Source organism: Gambusia affinis, linkage group LG16 (genome assembly GCF_019740435.1).
Source record: "Gambusia affinis linkage group LG16, SWU_Gaff_1.0, whole genome shotgun sequence".
In the NCBI taxonomy this organism is placed as follows: Eukaryota; Metazoa; Chordata; class Actinopteri; order Cyprinodontiformes; family Poeciliidae; genus Gambusia; species Gambusia affinis.
This window is the reverse complement of record NC_057883.1, coordinates 20,826,748-20,848,336: the sequence shown is the minus strand read 5'-3', so window position 1 is coordinate 20,848,336 and position 21,589 is coordinate 20,826,748. Positions and strand designations below refer to the sequence as shown.

Sequence of the window (21,589 nt, the reverse complement as noted above, 5' to 3'; positions counted from 1 at the left end):
AACCATGCGATTAATTGCAACATGACTAATTTACCACACTAGCTACTTTACTCAAACTCTCTCCTCCTCTTGCTATCCTTTTGAATTTCCCTCTGGCTCGCTCAGCCGTTTGCTCTGTGGCCTGAGGAACAATGCGCCTTGCAGTGTGAGCAAGCCGAGCATTTTAATACAAAAACAGACAGCAATAAGAGGGCTTGAACAAAATACACCCACGGCTTGTGAGCACACATGCACTCTCATCCTCTTTCTCTCCACTGCACACAAATCGTGGAAGCCACAAAGCAGCTGACCTTACAACAAAGCTGCACACTGCACAGAGGAGAGTGAGGTGAAAGGATAGGAGAGGTGACAGCTCTTAGTCAGTTAGCAGCGTGCGACTAACTCTCACCGACAAAGTCTGTGTGACGGGAGCAGTGGGAGGACAAGACAATCACCGCAGAACGGAAAAAATAAAAATAGAGGAAACAATCCAGGACTGCAGCTGAAACTAAGCATTTACCACCAAAAGAAGCAGGAGGAAGAGGTAACTTTGCTACAGTAGGTTTACAGAAGCGCAACGCTGGAGGGTGGACCATGTGAACAGCTCATCTTTGCAAAGTCTCTCAAAAGCTTACAGCAGAGTCAGGAGTGCAGTTTTGTTTCAGCAGTGAGTACAGATTTATTTTCTTTGAAATTTCAGTCTTATGTGCATGTGCAAACCCCTTCTGACGCCCTAAGGGCTCTGCTGTGTATTATTCAAAACACCACGATGCAGTTTTGATGAGGCTGACCTTGGACCCCGCAGGCGGTAACAGAAAGAGTCACACAGACAAATCTGGGACAAATCAGAGCGCCGTTTGACTTGAAGTGAAAACCGTCATCGAACCGATCAGACCAGAGGTCACATTGCTCATCTGTGTCAATATTACAAAGGATTTATCAAAGATTCACTCAGAATACTGAAATATAGCGAAAGTACAGCTAGAATGGGTAACCGTATTAATTGCCCACTAATTTGGTAATTGTTAACACACAAAAAAAAGGCCAACTGCTGAAATAACATATTTAGAGCAGTAATTAGGTCAAAACTGTACAAAAAATATACATTTTTATTTAAGATTAATAAAAACCCTTCTTTGTCTGTAAATCAGTTTCTCCTCAAGTGATTTAGTTTTAATTTCGCCTGGTTTAAATTTTGCAAAAAAAAAACCTTATTAAGCCACTTTTTCTGCCTTATCAGTTAATCCAAAAATGTATCAACTGATTAGCCCCACATTGTATTAATGTTAAGTCATTAGAATGGGCTTTTCGCAAGTTGATGTGAGAAGTTCTTTTATAGCTGCAGATGAAAACTTTGCTACAAATAATTGATCATACACTAAATTAATCACATTTTAGGCAATAAGATATGTTTTATTGAAAACAGGAATTAATTGTTTAGTACATTTCTAATACAGTTCTGATATTGCATAAAATAAATTTAAGTGGTAAATGAATGCACAAAAATTTTAAAATACGATTAATAGTCAAACATAATCGATAGAATAATCGATTACTAAAATAATTTTGCTGCAGCCTTGCATTTTAAAAAAATCAAATCAACTCAAAATTACTTGATCCCAAAGAAAAATTAAATAAATTAATGAAAATAATAAGAGCTTCAATAAGATAAAATAAATATAAAACCAAGACCCAATTTTAGAATATTTTTTTTTAACGGAAAAGCATTTTACATGCAACAAAATTTCACTGTTGAAAGTTATTACTTTATATTGAAGACAGATTAATTCTCATTTCCTCAGTTTTCAGGGCCTATTAGCATAAAGGGCAATGCCTCTGTTCGGCTGGATGAAGTGGTCGAATCAAACGAGAGCACAGACCCGATCGCCAAGCAGAGCGGAGCCGGTGTCCGGCCATGTGTTGCTCACAGAGCTGCTGTGGCACGTGGAGGAACGAGAATGTCTGGCGAGACAACTGGAGCGGGAGAACAGGCTGGCCCACAGCGCCCTGGGCCTCCGCTGGTTCCAGAAACACCCCAGACTACGAACCCTCGTCTCATCGTCGGAGATGCACCAGCTGGAGTTCCTCTGCTCACAGGTTCCACCCGTCGACACGGCCACAGTCGTCTCAAGGTTGTTTTCTTGTTCTTATGTCAACAATATCCAGCTTCAACTATATCAGCACAATTTAGAGCCAAGGTCAGCCCTCGGATCGCATATTTCCCCTTAGCCACTTGAATTTCAGAAAGGTCGCAATTTTTCAAGATGGCCACCGTTTTTGAGCCTTTTAAACCAAGTATCGGCATAAATTACCTATTTTCATGTTATGGACTAACTTTATGTCACATCGTATGTTTTTCCACTTTATTCATCCAATTCATACGACTGTAAAGTAATAACGTAGCAAAATTGGATGCCAAAACTGTGAGACTTTGTTGTTTGTACGTCTCACACTGGTTGTCAGCTGGAAGGAGATAAAGATGTGAGACAGACCAAAAGTCAGTTGTCTTAATGGTTAGTGTTAGCTTCTGCTAATTTTTGCTGTGTTTAGCATTCAGTGTAAATTTTTGTTATTTTTTAATGATTTAGCACAAGGTTTTGCTAATTTTTTTGAGTGTAGTGGTTCGGCAAAATTTCTGCTAATTGTTTTGCATAAACATCCAGAATTTTTTTTTTGTACTTAGTGGTTTAGTGTAAACTTATGCTAGTGCTTTATTTGTATGTTTAGCTCTTTAGTACAAGTTTCTGCTGATTGTTTTGTGTCTTCAGTAGTGCAGCATAAACTTAAGCAAATTTTTTATGTATATTTAGGAGTTTAGCATAGGCCGGAGCTAATTTTTTGTGTTGGCGTAGACTTCTGCTAATTCTTTTGCTTGTTTAGCGATTTAGCATTTGGTTCAACAATTTTTTTGTTTGCTTAATGGTTTGTGTTAGCATAGCCAAGACTCTTGTTTGGTGAATTAGTGGTTTGTGTACCTAACGTTTTGGTTAGCTGTGCCCATCATAACAACAACGGCGGCCACTTTGAAAAAATATCCACCAGAAAAAGAAAACACAAGATCAAGAAAACGCATATGATTTTTCCGGTTCCAAATATGTAGACTATGATTTGACACCAAATGCAATACTTCAAATGCCAACAGTGCAAAAAAATGTTTTCCATGGCAACCATCTTGATAAAAAATATACATATCAGGTTATATTATTTCTATAACTAACTATATATGATTTTTCTCAAAAAGTATTTATCTGTAATAAATAGTTGCAAATTTGATAGAAAAATAAATTTTCCTTGACCATCTTGAATTTTTCAGTAACGTATTTTTCATAAAAGCAAGCAAGTTATGTTCTTGTGTCCACATGTAAAAGATCTTACTGCAATACTTAATTATCTGCTGCACTGGAGGATTAATTAACATTTAAGGTGTGAACATGAAAGGTCTGAAAGGCTTCGTGTGGCGTGACTACAAGGGTTTCCCTCAGTTTTTAGCTAGAAAGGGAAAAAAAGGATGAAGAGCACATGGCTGAGCAGCGCTGTGACCCACTTATCACAAAAAACAACTCACAGCCAGGTCATTAATGTGCACTTATATAACCAAAACATAAAAAAAAAAAAACAGAAAAAGACATAGCACTACTCAGATGTTTCTGTGGCCTTTTTATGAATCTGTCCCATCTTAAAAATGCCATTCTTCAGACAGTGAAGAATGGCATTTCTGGGAATTATAACTTAAAAATTAGATCCAATTTTGCTGTAATGCTATAATTATTTTTCTTGCTTTCTTTACTAGAAAAGAAAATTACAAATGACAGAAAATATTTTCAAAAAGTGGTTTTGATTTTTATCATTCCTTCTGTGAGTTGTATCTTTAGGACCAGGCTGCAAAAAAATTTTTTTGTTTAAATACAACAATATAGCCATAATAAAGAAGGTTTTACCAGAAAAATGTCATAAAATTACAAAAAGTTATTTTGATGAGAAAAAAAAAGCTTGAACAGAATTATCTCGATCTGACATTAGTCAGTCCGTGTGGTTCTTGCTTCAAAATAGACGATCATTTGCTCAATTGTTTCAAAATCCTGCTACTTATAATAATTACATGCTGATATGTTAAAAGATTAAGTGTTTCCATATTTGTAAAACCTACACCAAAGTACAACTTCAAAAGATGCTCTATATTCCTATTTTTTTGTTATTTTAAGTGGAGTTCTCTTAAGACTACTACTTCATTCTTCTAATATAATATTACCAGAATAAAGTCATAATTAGTTTATTTTCATATTATTTTGATTTTATTCTGATAAGACTTTATTTTTGTAATATTATAACTTTATTCTCACAATATAAAACAAATATTAACTTGTAATCTGGTCCTAATACTGCATTGTAGAACAGAAGCTGTAAAACATACTTCTCAAACAAGATGGCGACCCTGCTTGTGCAGACATCACTTCAAAATATGGAAACCCAAGGAATGCATTGGTACAAAAGAAATTCAGATTTTCCAAAAATATTATCTTCAATATCAAAACTGATTTATAAAAAAAGAAGGTAAAAACCATAAAAACTAGAGGCATTAACTACGTACTGATTGAAATAAATGGTAAAATAAAATGTCATTGTTACTAAATTTGAACAGGTTTCGCGAAGTGATCGCCACCAACAACGTACAACCCTGGGAGCTGGCGGCCGTCTTCAAGCACATCCTGATCGACTTCCTCAACCAAAGACAATATATTGAAGAAGAAGGCCTATCAACGGAGGTCTGGAGCAGCCAGTACAAGAAGCAGGGCTCGGTCACTCCCATAATGCCCCAAGGTGGAAGCCATGAAAGGGAAGAGATCCCAACGGTCTCCGGGTATGTGGATCGGGCCATGCGCCACCCAAGTTTGTTCACAACCAGCAGGGTCTGGGATCTTCCGTACTACTACCCCGGACCTCTGAGACCCAAAGGAGAAAGTACAACACTGTGAAAAGATACACCCCAGTGTGGAGAAATGTGAAAATGTCCTGTGATATGCCAAGGGTCAATTCTGTGAAAGATATTTCTCCCCTAACAACTGGTTTACATACTACTGAAAACCCCTTGTTTGAGTTTGTATTGCACCAGAGGACTGTAGCAATCCTGTAGTAACTGAGGACAGGTTTGTAAATATGAAGAAAAGGCTTTCATTATCAACATTAGAGATTTTGTCTCTCTGTAGAGTTTTTATGATGCAAGACATACAAAAAAAAAAGTCACACCATTTTCCTCTAAACATTTTTTAAAATCTTCAGGGTCTCGTTTTTGTTATCCAACATACCCCAATAAAGAAGGACTGGACAATAAATCAATAACTTTTATCAGGATAGACAAGAGATCAATATCAATAGATAATGCATCTGATAAAATATTCAATACATAGAACGTTCACTGAACTCCGATCCAGAACTGCACAGCATTCTGGGAGATGTAGGCAGAGGACAGCCATTAGCCTCTCGCAGATTGGTGGAATCAACTAACTCACTCACTCGCTCTTTGGTTACCTAGCAACAACCTCTTGAGTAACTTGCACAGCAGCAGTTTCAGGTTTCACCACCGTACCTCAATACTGCTTAAAAGTGTGGAGTGAAAACTGTGTATAAAAGAGGACAGGTCATCGGTTTGATAGTATTTCACATATTTACAACTAAAAACCGATCAATAACTCTCAACAATTATTGATAGACTGATGTCAAAGTCTAACATAGTGATGGGGGTTTCCAGCCAGGCAGTCCAGCCCTGCAATAAATCATTAAAAAAACATCTAGTTTAGGCCGTCATGTCTAAAGTAGATGCTTTGTAATACCATTTTAAATTCAAATTTCATGTCCAAGTCTGTTACAATAATCATTAAATCAAATACTCTCATGATAGATTAAAATGAGCTTGATAACTTTCATTCTGATTGATATTTTTTTGAATGGTAATTTTGTTTAGATATCAGAATCCATTTTATTTATAGTTTTGGTTGTGTATTGTTTTTATTTATTGTTTTGTGTTGTACAGTTCTTTTTTGGGCTTTTTAAAATGTCTTCCAGTTGCAGTGTGGAGAGCTCTGTACAAAATTAAAGTTTATAAGGGCAAACTTCAACTTTTATTATTTTACTATTATATTAGTTGAAAATGGTCCCAAAACAATATTATTTCTTGGACAGTTTATCATCCAGCAAAATTTGTTATTGTGTCGAGTCACAAAAAGCTTGATTTCCTTTGATAGCAGGGATAACAATGCTATTTTCTTTTATTTATGTTCTTTAAGACAAAACTCTGCTTTGGACCGTTGGTTTATTCCCAATTAAATTCAGAACTTCCTTGTGAAAACTCATGCCACACAGAGAAGTTAACTTATGCTGGACTATTGTTGTGACAACAATAATTATCCACTAGCAGAAGGCTGCTTGTAGTTATTTTGGTTCAGGAGTCACAAGAACCAGTCAAGGGAAAAACGCACAAATCTATAGAAAGGTACAATAAATATTAATTTTAACTATCAAAATTCACTTCTCAAACTGTTTTAAATATCTATAAACCAAAAACCAACTGATATGATGAGCGACCACTAGATTTTAGCAGGAACATGTATATATTTTATAAAAGTAAAAGATTTTTCCTACAAGCATAGTTTAATGAAACAATATGAACTCTGTTGCGCATTTCATCATTTTTACAAAGTAGTAATCATTTGCAGGAACTTTTTTAAAAAATTATAATTATTATGCTCGGTTTATTACATATTTCAAGGTGAGCTGAGGGGCACAAATTGATTCAAAATTTGGGATGTTAATTACATATTTCTGGTTTCATTAGAAAGATTTAAATGGTTTCGCAAATCAAGTTATATATATTTTAACACTTTTTTTACTAACATTGCTAATTCACGTCCGTTAGTTTAAACGTGAAACCATACATTTTATGTTATAGCTATAAATTTAGAGGACAAAAAATATACAATTTATAGTTGGATATTGATGAGCGGACTTGCCATTTACGTTTTACAACCAAATTTTAAAAAGCGGTTGTCCACTGGCTGTTAATGCTTTGAACAGAGTGCTAGGCTGCTGCCGAGTTACTGACCGCAAATATATGCCGGCACATAAAGGAAAAGGGTGTACGGAATATTGGTGGGGACTGTCCCCTTCATGGTAGAGTTGGTGTGGATATGTCCACACCAGTCTTTCAGGAAGCTACGCCTATTCTTTCTAACTCAACTGGAAGCACAGTAGTTTCTGAAACCGCCGAACCAGACCATGTGCTGCTAGCTAGCTAGCTAACTAATGCTAACTCCAATTAAGCATAAAAAGTTCGTTGCGCATTTTTATAATTTTTCTAACCTGGTCTCTGCCGGAGAAGAATTTTCGGTTTTGGTCTCTTTGAGGTTCAATGTAGCGAGTGAGGTCCCTGATGTGAACCACTTGGAAATCTGTTCCCCTGTAAAGGTTGGCTTCATGATGGAAGTGACCGTCACTCACCAAGCTCAGCGCCAGAGAGAAGGTACGGATCAGCGACAACTGACGTCATCGCGCAAGTTCAGGTTCGAGTTGCTAAGCAACCGATCTGGGCGTAGATTGGTTGCCAACCGATTTATTTGCTTCTTTAATAAGGAGAAAAATAACATGATGCGCAGTTTGAATTGATTCATTTTAGACATTTGGTAAATAGCGATTAGAAGCCTATATAACACTGGACCCTCGAGTTTTTTTCCTCCTGATTTTAAGATGTTTTTCAGGTAAGAATCGCTTCTTATTTTGATATTGTGACTATATTTTTGTATTCAACAAAAATAAACAAAGGAAATTCTAGTACCCTGGCCCTTATGGGTTCATTGCACGTCAGCTTCCGCGTTCGGGGAAAAGCAGCTTGATCGTTTCGATCTATTGAAAATAGCACTTTACACTGGGTATTTGCAGGGCTTGTCCAAGGTAACAATTAATGATGTTCATCGATCTGAAGCCCCAACAAGTAAGCAATTTATTTTTTCTTTTTCTTTTTTTCCTTTAGGGACAAACTGGTTCATTCTTAGAAAAATGTACATTTTCCAAACTCCAGTCCTGACTCTTATGGAGAGTGAAGAATGCCAAATGACAAAAAGTAAATTATAAAATAATTATTTAAATGTATAATTAATTTATTAAAAACTCTACATATATTCTGGATCGTTTGATCCAAAGTTATGTTTATGGATAGCATAAGTTTATCCATAAACTGCTTATTAAAAAAAGTACAATCAATCCTTCTGAAAAACCTTTTTTTTTATTTGTAATTAGTTTACATAAATATAAGTAAGCAGATCTTAATTAAATGTTCAGCTTGGTTTTAGTTTCAATGCAAATCATAAACTTCTTGTAGTTCTGATGTTTGTGAACTAACTAAACTTTATTTTCTGGTCAGGATTTAGAGCTTTACTGATCATTACCCTCAGCTGTGAAACAAAGACGCTCGGCCAGTGAAACCAGTCAGATCCAATTTTCTGTCGACAGCAGCTTTGCATCCTGGGACGGTTACAGCCAATTTATATCTGAGGGGTTGAGTTCAGTGTTGTATCTGGTGAGGCGGTCAGCAGCAAATTGTGTTGCAGTCTCTCAGAAAGTGGAAGCTGACAAAGATTAAACCTATTTAATTAAATATATTTCAAAATGTATACTTTAGTACTTTTACTGGAATAAAACAGTCCAACCTGTACTTTTAATAAAATATTTTTTCATACTGGTTTCTGTACGAGAGCTGTTGCCTTGCAGCAAGAAGGTCCTGGGTTCGATTCCCGGCCCGGGGTCTTTCTGCATGGAGTTTGCATGTTCTCCCTGTGCATGGTGGGTTCTCTCCGGGTTCTCCGGCTTCCTCCCACAGTCCAAAAACATGACTGTCAGGTTAATTGGTCTCTCTAAATTCTCCCTAGGTGAGTGTGTGTGTGTGTGAATGGTTGTTTGTCCTGTATGTCTCTGTGTTGCCCTGCGACAGACTGGTGACCTGTCCAGGGTGAACCCCGCCTCTCGCCCGGGACGCAGCTGGAGATAGGCACCAGCGACCCTCCCGACCCCATTAGGGACAAAGGTGAACAGAAAATGAATGGATGAATGGATGGTTTCTGTACATCTAGTTCAGTAGAGAAAGTGAGTACTTTGTCTAAAATGTATGGGCAAGCCAAACAATGTCTGGTTAATTTAGCTACAAATTAAATATTTATTTGGGAGACAATTAAAGATTTATTCAGGAATATTTAGTTTTCAAACTAAATAATTAGCTTCCCAATTACTTCCCAAATGGAAGCTAACTACTGCTTAACTTTCAAATATTGAATTTAACAAATTTGAAATTCAATATTTCAAATTTTCAATTCAAATTTAACTCATTTTTAATCTTCAAATTTAAGTTAAATTTGATGCTAAATTTAAAATTTAGCTTTGAATTTTCAAGCTAATCAAAATTCTAAATATTAAATTTGAAAGCTAAATAAAGCTAGATAAATATTTATCTGCATTAAATATTTAGTTTGGAAATTTTACCTTTCTATATTTGTGACAGGTATGATAGGCCAAATTAAATCAAATTATTGCTATTTTTTTTATTGTGTAACTTTACAAATGGCACCTCTAGCATACAATAAAGACGGCTTTGATTTGATTGATAAAACAGTATTTGAACACAAATGGTACTTTAAAAGTTCTACTAATGTGGCCTTATTGTCTAGAAGGTGACACAAATAGTTATGGTTAAGAATGTATAAACACTTTTTCACTGAGGAACTTTAAAGGTACTTTCGGTTTTAAATTGACATTTGTAATCACTGTGACTGTGTATAAAATAGAAATTGCTCATTTATTGCAATGGAAGACAAAAGCAGAGAAAAATAACCCCTCTGTCCACGAGGGGGCGCCTAAAATACACTCTTACAGGTAGTCGTTTCCTCAAACAGGCTTTGGTTCAAAGTTGGGTCGCGGTGCCACATACTTTGAAGCAAGTCAGTGAAAATGTTAAAATATCAAACACAAAAGGTTCATAATCATCCTAAATGTGCTAAAATACAAATTCGGAAAGGTTTTCCAACATGCTTAATTATATCCCTGATACAAGGGAGGGAAAAGTTAAACACAGTAAGTAATATTTAATCATCTGTGCTTTTGGTTTCACCCTGTGGTTAGACAGCTGACGTTTAAGTTCAGTGGACAGAGCGTACCAGAGATGTATAATCAGCAAACTGTTTATTAAATTCACATTTTAAACCAACTTTGCAGTGTCAGAAACACAATGTTCTCATGTAGGATAAATAAAAAGGTTTCTATCTTTAGTGCTTTTTCTCCAAATTGATGTTGAATCTGATTTGAGACCAAAAGTATTTTTGGTCTGGTATGTAGTGCAAATATCTTTGTACACTTGAAGTACAACCAAACATCTTGCAAGTAACTTTTCAGCAAAATATAAGAGTTTGTTTTAAGTAAATAATTCCTTAGTATTTATTAAAAATAAGTAAAAGTCTTACTTAAAACATGGGAAAATGTCTCATTATACGTGAAAATCTGTCAGTGGAACAAGAACTTTTTAGTAAGTATTAAGGAATTACTGTCTTGCTGAAAAGTTACTTGTAAGTTAGTTTTATCTTATTTCCACTGTACTAAGATATTTGAACTAAAAACTAGAACAAAATACTTGGTAAGAATGTATGTTTTTGTAGTAAATATAGCAGAAAGCCTCATTTAATCACATTCAATGTAGGTAAAGCTTGCAGACTGCGTGAAGATATGTTCAGTGACGCCTCAGTTTTAACTATATGTATAGTTTCCTCTGAACCAATAAACACAAAGAAAGCCTCCTCTGAAAGCAACTTAGCTCCAACTTTTGAGTCCAAGCTGCTTATTTTATATCAGATATGTTTCAAAGCAAAGATAAGAGGCTGTATCCATGTTTGATCCTCATCAGTATCTACAAACAATCAACTGTTAGGGGGAAAAAATGACTCAGAGTGAGGCAAAGCTGCACAGTTGGTTTCTCCAATTATGAACAGAACCTGAAAAACCGGAATTGATGTGAGGCAGAACTGCATTCAGAACCAGAGTTTATCAGAACCAGAGTTTATCTAGAACCGATTCGAATAAATGGAAGTTCACACACAATACACCACCATGATACTTTTCAACAAAAACACAAAATCTTACAAAGTAATTTCATCTAATTTCTAGTGAAAATATCTTAATACATTTGATATAAGAAAACTAAGTCACAAACAACTTTTCAGAAAGAAATAGAAACTTATTTTCATTCAATAATTTCTTAATATTGATAAAAAAAAAATACTAGTTCTACTGACAGATTATTTCACTCAGAAGAGATAATCTACCAATTGATCTTTTTGATCAATATTAAAGAATTATTTACTTAAAACAATCTCCTATATCTTGCTAAACATTTACTTATAAGTCAGTTTTGTCTTATTTTGAGTGTAAAAAGATATTTGTACTAAAAACTAGACACAAAATACCTGGTAAGATTTTGTGTTTTGCAGTGAAGCTCCTGAACACAAACAGTGTTCTGTGAATCTATTGGATGGGGGGTGATATGGGCATCACGGTGAAAGGTAAACTGGACCGAATATTTTCTAGAATATGCTTGAATGATCACTGGAAATCAGAAACGGAAGGTGAAGGCAAATATTTTAAAAGCAAACCAGGAACCAGCTTAGTCATTAAATAGGAAACAGGAAATGATCAGGGTGTTTGGAGGAAATTATCATCTTTGGCTGTTAATGCACAGAGCTTCTATTATTATAATTAAAGCAGGAAATAACAGTTCCATTTGATTGTCCAGGAGGAAACCCAAACGTTCGCAGATGAGGGTTTATTTCCACCTTAAATAACTTCAGACTTCCACTAGCGATGCTCCACCAAACACCTGACTATGACCTGCTGTCAGCATAAAACCAGTCTGCGCCGAAAGAATCCAGCAGCTCCACTCGGATCATCACTTCTGGATGTAGATGATGATGATGCACAGAGTTCCCACCAATCCCAAAGCCTGAAAACCCAGAAACCAGAGCAGAACCCAGAAGACCAGCACCACCACTGGCTCCACTGTCCGGTCCCCAAAGTAGACCTGGTTGAAGCCCAGGCCCCGCAGGCACTTGTTGATCATCCCAAACAGAGTCCCCATCCTCTCGCAGTCGTCCAACTGAGGAGCTGGGACCACCGGATCATGGGATCGCTGCAGCACGGCTTCGTTTGGAGGGCGTGTTCGGGTCCGGCTGGGATCCATCTGCAGGGATAAAGTTTCATTTTGGTTTGATTTGTCCAGGTCCAGACACAACAATCATCAATTAATGGATAGATGCAGATTCGGCAGGGCAGGCCAAAACCTTATTGAGACCCTAAGAATATTTTTATTTAGGCCCCTCTTACCAGCATTATGACAGGGTTAAGAAAATAAAATAATAAAATTACGAGAATATACTGATAATATTATGAGATTAAATTCAAAATAATATTTTGTAATATTATGACTTTATTTTTGTATTATTTCGATTTTATTCTTGTAATGACTAATTTTGTAATACTATAACTTTATTCTTGAAATACTGACTTTATTTACATTATTTTGACTTTATTCTCGTACAACTTTAGTCTCATACAAGTTCCTTCTCTTCAAATCATGACTTTATTCTTGTAATTTTTTTTTTTTTATTCGTATGGCTCTAATATTACGCTACTGTACCAGCATGTGTGTAACATACCTGCTATCATTAGGGTTATTTCTAATTAGAATACATTATATCAGTATTATTATGGCTCTTGAGGGACCCCTGGTGGTGAGGAGGTCTTAGGCAGCCCCTTAACTCTCAAATGCCTTGGGCCGGTTCTGCAGTTCAGACACACACAGTGACCGGAACTGATTTGAGGTACTGATCAGATGCGTGGTGTCAGACCAGGAAGTGCTGCTTTTCCACTCAGTGAAGCTCCTGCTGTGGTGAATGCTGAATCATTAGCTGGATTTAATGGGACACTAAATGGATCTTATCCTTCAGAAGTGTTGACAGCTCTTCCTACTGGGACACAGCTTCCTGTTTTCCCAACCTTCCTCGCCGTCACATAAATCTACCTGTTCTTCGGACCCCACCCGCTATGATTCCGATAACACCACCTGTCTAACTTGCACCAAACTGGTCACTTCTGTGAACATCCCCTGATATTTATCATAAAACTACTGAACCAAAATGAATAATACATATGCCGATCTGAGCTCAGAAGCCCGCTTGTTACACATGTTTATCAGTTTTACTCTAACTAAGCCGAACCGCTGAGTTGACACTAAAACTGTTCAATCATCAGATTTTTCAACGGAGTTTGGACTAATCCTGATTGCTGTTTTTAACGGAACAAACTTCAAGCAAAAATTCTTTCAGCTGTTTTAACTCTGTTATTTTCTGAGCCGACCCAACAACACTATTTAAGTGTTCCGAAGAGTTTCCCCCGAGCCCAAAATCAGTTTAGAACAGCAGGTTTTGTACTGTGACAGATTTACCCGGACTGAGTGCAGATCCCCGCGGAAGGTCTGCGCCGCGCTTCGCCTCCTCTCGTCCTCCACAGAGAGTCCGTCTCCATGGTCGAGTAAGGCCGACATGTTGGGATAACAACTTCCAGAACCGAAGGGAACTAATCAGGGAAAGCAGCAGTTGGAGTCTGCCCAGAGAGGGAGAAGGAGAGGCTTCCCGATTACAGACAGCGAGGTGCGGCGCGCCCCCTGCCGGCCAGGGAGAGTCACTGCTTCTGCTGACATTTAATGACACATCAGCGATTCTTCAAATTTTATAATGTATCAACTTGAAGGGAAACTTAATACATATTTACTGGATTTTTAAAATGTTTTTTGAGTGCTTTCTAATGTTTTAACTCTACAGAGTCAATCACTTAATTTTGGATTCACTGAATATGAACATGATTAACAAACCTGACAGACATTTTTGCCCTTAGTTCAACTAAACAGAATTTGTTGAGAGCTGCAAAAGCTACATGAAGCAAATTATCTTATTTTTACAGCCTCTAATGTAGGAAATCTATTGTTGTTTTTAAGTTTTACAATACTTTTTATCTGTTTTTATTTTTATATATCCACATTGGCTGTTTTGTGTTCATATAGATGGTCGATAGATACTTGTTAGGACTTTAGAGCGAAGGGACAATTTAAGATGTTTTTCATTCAAAACCTTTGCCTATGTCAACATGTGACATGTTCATTTTAATCTGAATAAAATAAAATAACATCTGTAACCTTTACCTGAAGGTAATAAAACCAATTTCTTCTATAGAAAGTCCAGTTTTTATTTAAAAAGGTCTGTATTTTGCAACCAAATACTTTTGCAAATCTAATATTACTTACGAAATTAGCATCATTCCTTGCTTTCATGCAAACATGTAAGATAAATGACTGAAGCTAGCATTTATTTTTTATTACCTTTACATTTTAAAGTGCTGCTCAATTCTTTAGCTTAAACTGGAGGGTCAAAACAGTTACATGTGGCTCCAGAGGCGCAGGTTGCAGACCTCTATCTGTTACAATATCTTCACAACTCTTGCCTGATCTTAGAGCACATATTTGTTATAAACCATGAGATACCGGAAAAGATGATTCAAATGTTACTTTGCATGTTGCACAGAAACTGAAAGGCAGCTTCTGCAGCAAAGCATCGCCTGTTTTCAAGACTACATTTAGTTCAGTTTCCAAGCAATCTGTGCTGCAGCATCTGATCCAAACACAGGAGACTGGCATCTTCTCTGAGGATTAATGGGTCACAGCAGTTCCTTCTACCTGTATTCCTGAGCTCTCTGTGTTCACATGCACAGCTCTATCAAGCTAAAGGAAAAAATGGAGAGAAAAGAAAGTAGAGGAAGTAGGAGGTACAGATAGGTAGAGAATGGGAATAATGTGAGGAGAAAACTAAAAGTGCAAACAGAAAAATATTGCAAAGAGCTGCAGAAAGGACAAGATGGAAATAGGATGAAGAGGAGCAGAGGAAGAGTTGCAGAAATGACAAAGTTCAGATATAAACAATAGAAACAGAGAAGTAGATGCAGACATGAGGAAGTGAAAATATCAAAGGAGCCCAAAACAATGGGAAGAAAAAATGATAATATATAAAAATATTTACAGTATATAAAGCTTCATACATAAATGATTAAAACAAGAAGAAAAAAGCATCAGGACTGTTTTTATTGTGGTCACTCCTGCTGAATTAATCCAGAGAGAATGGAGGGTTTAATTCTGCGTGGGGCCCCTGCAGGCTCAGGCAGGCCCTCATTGTGTGATCTGCCACTCTGGCACTGAGGTGAGGGATTACAATCCCGACAGTAAGAACTATAATCCCAGCTAATCTGGGATTCCCTTTCATTCTGCGGCATGGGCAAAGATGAGGACTGGGGAAGCCTGGTGAAGCAGAGCAGAGGATCCGTTTGATGCGAGATGTTCCCGCTGGTTCTTCTTCAGATCCTGCAGTCGGCTGTGATGACCCGTTCCTGCCCAGCTCTCTGTGTCTGCAGCAGTGGACTGACCGAGCCCAGGTTGGGGTTTTTTAAATAAGCTCTATGGTTCTGTGTGCAGCTGACTGGTTCCACGTTCTCCGTGTAATATTACCGTATACTGAGACATTTGCTGTGAAGTGAAGGTTTCAGAAAACTGTAAAGTTTCAGATTTTTTTTATGATCTTTTCCATGTCTGTTTCTGTGATTATCTTATAAGTTTCAAGGTTTTTTTTTTTTTTTTTTTTCCTTTCGATTGATTTCAGAGCTGTATGCACTGAAAAAACATCAAATCTTACCAAGTATTTCTCCGGCATTTAAAGTGCAAATATCTTAGTACACTTGAAATAAGACAAAACTAATTTACAAGTAACTTTTCAGCAAGACATTGGCACTTAATTTCATTTAATAATTCCTTAATAATGAAAAAGTACTAGTTCCACCGGGAGTAAAATTCACTTATAAGAGGAAAATGTCTTGTTGCAAGTGAAATAATCAGCGTGTGGAACTAGTACTTCTTCATCAATACTAAGGAATATAATATAATATAATATAATATAATATAATATAATATAATATAATATAATATAATATAATATAATATAATATAATATAGTATAATATGGTAATATTTTGTGTTTTTGCAGTGTGTGCTGATTCTGGCGGTCTGAAAGTTGAGAGAGAGTTCTTCCTTTCCACTGTCCCCACATGCATGCTAAAGACAACACTGCAAAAACACAAAATCTTACCAAATATCTTTGGTCTAGTTTCTAGTGCAAATATCTTAGTACACTTAAAATAAGACAAAACTAGCTTATAAGTAACTTTTTTCCAAGATGTAGAGGCTTGATTTAAGTCAATAATTATTTAATATTGAAGAAAATTTTTTAGTTCCATTGGCAATTTATTTAACTTATAACAAGAGATTTTTCCAATGTTATAAGTTATTTTATCTCCCAAAAGAACTGGTACTATTTTATTAATATTAAGGAATTATTGACTTAGAAGCCTCTACATCTTGCTGACAGTTACTTGTGTTAGTTTTCTCTCATTTCAAATGTGTTAAGATATTTGCAGTAGAAACTAGAACAAAATATTTGGTAAGATTTTGTGTTTTTGCAGTGTACAGTAACTCCAAACATCATTGTTGCACCGTCCATTCCCCTAATGAGTGATGACTTTATTGCTTTACTGTTTGTTTCTCTAAAACACATATAATAACAAAGCTAAATCTTAACTTTATGACTGTGTTTGGCAGGTCGGTCCAGTGCAGCGACTCCGGGATGTCAGCACTTCCTGTGAACCTTCCAGCCGACTCGGTCAAACTTCGCCTGGAGAAGACCTCGATCTCCAGGGTTCCCCGAGCAGCTTTCTACAACCTATCGGAGCTACGCTTCTTATGGTTGACCTACAACTCCATAACATCCGTCCACCCGAGCAGCTTCGTCAACCTGAAGGCGTTACGGGAGCTGCGCCTGGACGGGAACCTGCTGACTGCCTTTCCCTGGGAGGGGCTCCGAGACATGCCCCGCCTCCAGACGCTGGGGCTCCACAACAACCGCCTGTCCAGCCTTCCAGCTCACGCTGCCCTCTTCCTCCCCAACATCACCTACCTAGATCTGTCCAGCAACAGGTAGTGTGCAGCATACGAGGCTTTTGTCCGTTTTTATACTTCAGTTTAGGCTTCTAACAAGAGTCCAAGTGCTTAAAAAAGTTTAAGTTTTTTTGGTGTCTGGAAAAATTGCTGTTTCAAAAACTTACATAACCAGGCGACTCCCTCAGTAGTCCTAGGAAAGTTCAACCCGTTACCTAGCAACCCCAGTGGAGCTCAGCCTGTCACCTAGCAACCCAAGTTGCTTTAACACATTTGGTCAGCTGGCTTTATGTGTTCTTTCTTTTACTTGTTTTGCCTTTGTGAAGCACTTTGTGATCTATAGGTCTGTGAAAGGGGCTATAGAAATAAAAATGTACTTACTCTTTTTTTTTCTCAGGTTTTTTTTACTTCCATTTGAATTTCTACTGCCTCTAAAAATAGAAGTGCTTAAAAAAAAACATCCAGCCATTTGTTACTAATAGGTTTTATTGTTTGTTGTCTAGAAAATGAGTGGTTTCAAAAATCTCCTGAGTGTAGCAAATCAGCAGGCAGTACTCTGTTACCTAGCAACCCCAGCAAAATCCAGCCTGTTACCTAGCAACCCAAGCAGAAAACTTGTTTGGATTTAAAGTGACAGAGGCCCTCAAACAGCTCATTCTGAAAGGAATGAAGGAAAGACTATAATCTCATTATGCAATAATGATTTTGTGGGGGGAAAGAATGTGATGAACATGTTTTATATACTCATGGACGTTCAATGAAGCATAACAGGTTATATTTTAGAGGTATGCCTCGTCTGTTCATTGATGCTCTCCTTTCCTCAGGTTGACTATATTACCTGCTGAGCTCTTGGATCTCTGGTTTCCTCTTCCAGAACTACAAGAAGGACCAGTTCAAAGAAAGATCTTAGGCAAGTACAGAAAGACACTGCAATCCCAAAGAATCTGTTGATAACTCATCACCCCAGACAAAGATGCACCACATTAAGTGTCCAGTAGCCTTGTTCTACGCTTTGCTTCGCTACAGAGGGTCTGGACACTCGGAGAAGAAGAAACAATTGGTTGCTGGAGGTGTGGAATCTGCTGAAGTTTAAACTTTTATCCAATGGCTAGAGCTTGAGACATATGTAATATGCCAGTTTGACGCTAAGAAGATTACCAGAAAGGAACTTCACTGTGAACAACAATCGCCTGCTGGCTGCATTTCTGTTACAAATGTGTGAAAACTTTGTTGCTATTCCACTAATGTCGACAAAAACATTATTTTGCAAGTGCAGTATTTCCATTAAATAAGGAGGGCAATTAAAATCACAGTTTGTAGTAAGTCTGTAAAAAACCATTCTACTCCATCATCCTCCTGCCACTTCCTGTTATTTTCTTCGTCTTTTCCGCTTATAGTAATAGTTGTTGATCACATGACTCCTGTGATGTGAAAAAAGTGTTGCTATTGCAATTTTAAGAAATACCGTATTTCAAAACAGCCAGAAAAACAACTTCATCCTAGCGCAAAACTTTTAATCGGAAAAATGAGTTTTTTCGAAACTGGCGTGTTTTCATTAACCAAATTTTGTTTCATAATTCCAATTTGTGCAATTTTAAGATCAGTGGAAATGCAGCTTTTTCAAGGAGAAATGTGCTGAGCCAAACAAGATGGCTGCTATATTTGGAAGAGTAGCGAAGATGGACTGAATGGTTTAGTTCACTTCCTCCGCTGCCATTGCTAAAACTACAGACAGACTACATTTCTAAAACAGCACATAAAATCAGAGCCATCATTCACAACTTCCTCTGCCTACTGATTGACCTGGTTTCAATTCTACCAAAGGGAATTCAAGTCAATAGGAGAAATCCCAGAGAGAACATTGAAGGGAGATGAGAAGCATGTGACGGCAACAGATTTCACATTCAGCTTTTTGTGCACTCCTTTGACCAATCTGGGTCAAATTTTGCTTCTCACTCAGGTCTGCATGACAACCCCTGGATGTGTGACTGCCAGATTTCCATGCTGACATCATTGTCCATGTCCCTGGGGAGCCCAGTGGTTCTGATGGATCAGCTGCTGATGTGCAGCAGGTCTGTGGGTCAGTCCGGGTTGACGCTGACTCAAGCCGAGCTCTCTCGCTGCATGCGGCCCTCCGTCCAGCCGGCAGCCACCAGGGTCAGCTCTCCGCTGGGCAGCAACGTCATTCTCAGATGTGATGCTAGCGGTTACCCGACACCAACGCTGACCTGGATTAAAACCTCGGCTTACCCTGGTAAGCAAAGCAGGGCTACATTTGGCACTGAAGTGATGCCACAAACATCTGAGTGACTGAATGTCAAGATCTGATTTTCCCAAACAGGTTGTTGTAAACAAGACCTCCTGCAGAACACTGAACAACTTCCCAAGATTTTGGAGAGCTGTAAGTTGTCTCTTGATTGAAGCATGGATAATTTTTTCTCTTGAATCTCTGCTACAGTTTGTGCATTGCACCAGTCTTTAGTTTATACTCAACTCGTTACCAATATCAAAATTTTAACCAGTAATTTTGTTTTTATTTCTGGTGTGAATATCTCCTTACACTTGAAATAAGACAAAACTATGAACAAAAAAGCACAAATTATTTTACTTATATCGAGATATTTTTTCCATGCTATAAGTAAAATAATCTGAAAGTAGAAAACACTAAACTAAGCTCTGATTATAATTTATAATATGGAAAAAATGTCTTGCAGATTACTGAGTTTATAACTAGAAATGCACCAATCTGATATTAATATCTGTGTTGCTCCCAATATTTACAAAAAATAAATTGTGAATATTGACAATGTGCCCAATCCCTCTGGGCGACATTCTTTTATTATTTATTTTACATCATACTTAAAATTCCTAATTGGACTTTCTCAAACATTGTTTTTGTCAGTTTCTTTCTTCTTTCTGTTATACTCCTAATTGCATCGGCTGAACAAATGAAAGTTGTTTTGTTTATACATGTTTGACCAAACGTGTGACACGTTTAGTGTATTTAAGTGTGTATCAGATTTTTAAATTCAGTACATTTATGTCTGTGTTTAGAAAAAGAAACATTTTCAGTTAATATAGAACTGCTTTTCTGTATTGTATCCATATCGGCCGATACTAAACCTCAGATATCTGTATCAGTACCAAAAATGAAAAAGTAAATCAGTGCATTCCTATTACTTTTTTTTTAAATCAACATTAAGAAAATATTGACTTAAAACAAGTTCTTATATCTTGCTGAAAAGTTAATTGTAAGCTAGTTTTATCTTATTTCAAGTGCATTAAGATACTTTCACTCGAAACTAAACCAAAGATACTTTGTAATATTTTGTGTTTTTGCAGTGTGCATCTCAAACTCTCTGCTATGTGTTTCAGTTATGCAGGAATCTCCTCGTGTCGGTGTTCGCTGGTCCATAATCAGCCTCAATAGCCTGTCGTACAAGGATGCTGGGGAATATCGCTGCCAGGCACGAAACATGGCTGGAATATCTGAAGCTCCAATCAAACTCAAGGTTATGGGGATCACAAGACTGTCTCGTGTCCCAAAGAAAAAAACACAAAAAATGTTGTCCAAATCGTCAACAAAAGGAAGAAAGCCGCCCCGAACTCCTTCCACCAGCAGCATCAAGGGAAAGGAGAGTCAGAAAATTACAAATGATCCGCCATCTTTACAGAACAACACACAGGAAGTTTAAAACCTTATAAACAAAGACCCTCTAACAACTGAAACACCTGAATGCGAATCACTACGAATCAGTGAATTCAAAAAGTTCCAGTTAACACCGAGATCAAATCAAACGTTTTTCTTAAACAAAACAGTAGTTTCAGTTTTCAGAGCTTTTTACAAAGTTCTGCACAGCTGTGGATACCACTTATTTATAAAATAAATAAAATAAAATAAAATGTGATACAGAAACTGAAGTGTGTCATCTTTCAGATTAAAACAGAGATCAGAAAGTAAAGTAAGAAAGTTCCAGTCTCACCACAAATTTAAAATCAAGTATTCAGATCGAAACAGTTCTTTACGGAGCGTTATCAGTGTCAAAACTTAAGTTATCTTTGGAGCTAAAGAAGAACTATCTAGAGCAGTGCTTCTCAAACCTTTTAAGGCTGAGAACCACTTACTCCATTTAATAAACACTCACAGACCACCTAACTTAAAATTTCCCTCGCAAAAATACAACACCTTAATATTTACAACCTAAAACAAAAATATTTGTCTCTTAACTCATTGTCTTTGTTCCTCCTGATATGAAATGTGTTCTGTAAATGTGACTGGCGACAGTAAAACCGTGAACAAGTCATTTTGAGTTATTTACTGTTTCTGAAATTAAGGATTCTAATGAAGGGAAACATGGAAAACAAAAAGCTCTTTACCTAACTTGTTGTGTGCACTAATAAAGTTTTAGGACCATCTATAATTTAGAAGCATATTACGAACAGGAGAGAATTTCCTTCAACTCTATCAGGAGAAAAAATGAATCTTTAGCTTCGTTTGGG

The 21,589-nt window shown here is 37.0% G+C and overlaps 4 protein-coding genes across 7 annotated transcripts in view; 2 read left to right on the top strand and 2 right to left on the bottom strand.

The window, feature by feature from the left end:
* Positions 1 to 7,549, bottom strand: part of tdrd9 (tudor domain containing 9) — a 34,066-nt gene extending 26,517 nt beyond the window's left edge. For both annotated transcript variants that reach the window (XM_044143567.1, XM_044143566.1), the window contains exon 1: positions 7,333 to 7,549. In XM_044143567.1, the coding sequence (XP_043999502.1) occupies positions 7,333 to 7,448 (116 nt within the window). In that variant the 5' untranslated portion in view covers positions 7,449 to 7,549. The remainder of the gene's footprint in view (positions 1 to 7,332) is intronic.
* Positions 254 to 6,092, top strand: rd3l (RD3 like). The gene is made up of 3 exons (XM_044143576.1): positions 254 to 646; positions 1,782 to 2,111; positions 4,619 to 6,092. The coding sequence occupies exons 2-3, from the start codon at positions 1,810 to 1,812 to the stop codon at positions 4,950 to 4,952; spliced, it is 636 nt and encodes a 211-aa protein (XP_043999511.1). The 5' UTR covers positions 254 to 646; positions 1,782 to 1,809; the 3' UTR covers positions 4,953 to 6,092.
* A 27-nt stretch (positions 7,550 to 7,576) lies between the features above and the next one.
* lrit3b (leucine-rich repeat, immunoglobulin-like and transmembrane domains 3b) lies at positions 7,577 to 21,558 on the top strand. Of its 3 annotated transcripts, XM_044143574.1 has the most exons (7): positions 7,577 to 7,727; positions 15,464 to 15,537; positions 16,754 to 17,128; positions 17,914 to 17,999; positions 19,050 to 19,343; positions 19,431 to 19,490; positions 20,465 to 21,558. In XM_044143574.1, the coding sequence occupies exons 2-7, from the start codon at positions 15,482 to 15,484 to the stop codon at positions 20,782 to 20,784; spliced, it is 1,191 nt and encodes a 396-aa protein (XP_043999509.1). In that variant the 5' UTR covers positions 7,577 to 7,727; positions 15,464 to 15,481; the 3' UTR covers positions 20,785 to 21,558. The 3 variants fall into 3 exon arrangements, with proteins under 3 accessions (XP_043999509.1, XP_043999510.1, XP_043999508.1); XM_044143575.1 differs by lacking the exon at positions 15,464 to 15,537 and having other exon boundaries at positions 7,578 to 7,727; XM_044143573.1 differs by lacking the exon at positions 7,577 to 7,727 and having other exon boundaries at positions 15,425 to 15,537.
* On the bottom strand, positions 9,796 to 13,774 carry fam241a (family with sequence similarity 241 member A). Its single transcript, XM_044143577.1, has 2 exons — positions 13,505 to 13,774; positions 9,796 to 12,241 (listed from the first exon to the last, which is right to left on the bottom strand). Exons 1-2 carry the CDS (start codon positions 13,601 to 13,603, stop codon positions 11,951 to 11,953), a joined length of 390 nt encoding a protein of 129 aa, XP_043999512.1. The 5' UTR covers positions 13,604 to 13,774; the 3' UTR covers positions 9,796 to 11,950.
* Positions 21,559 to 21,589: the final 31 nt, after the last annotated feature.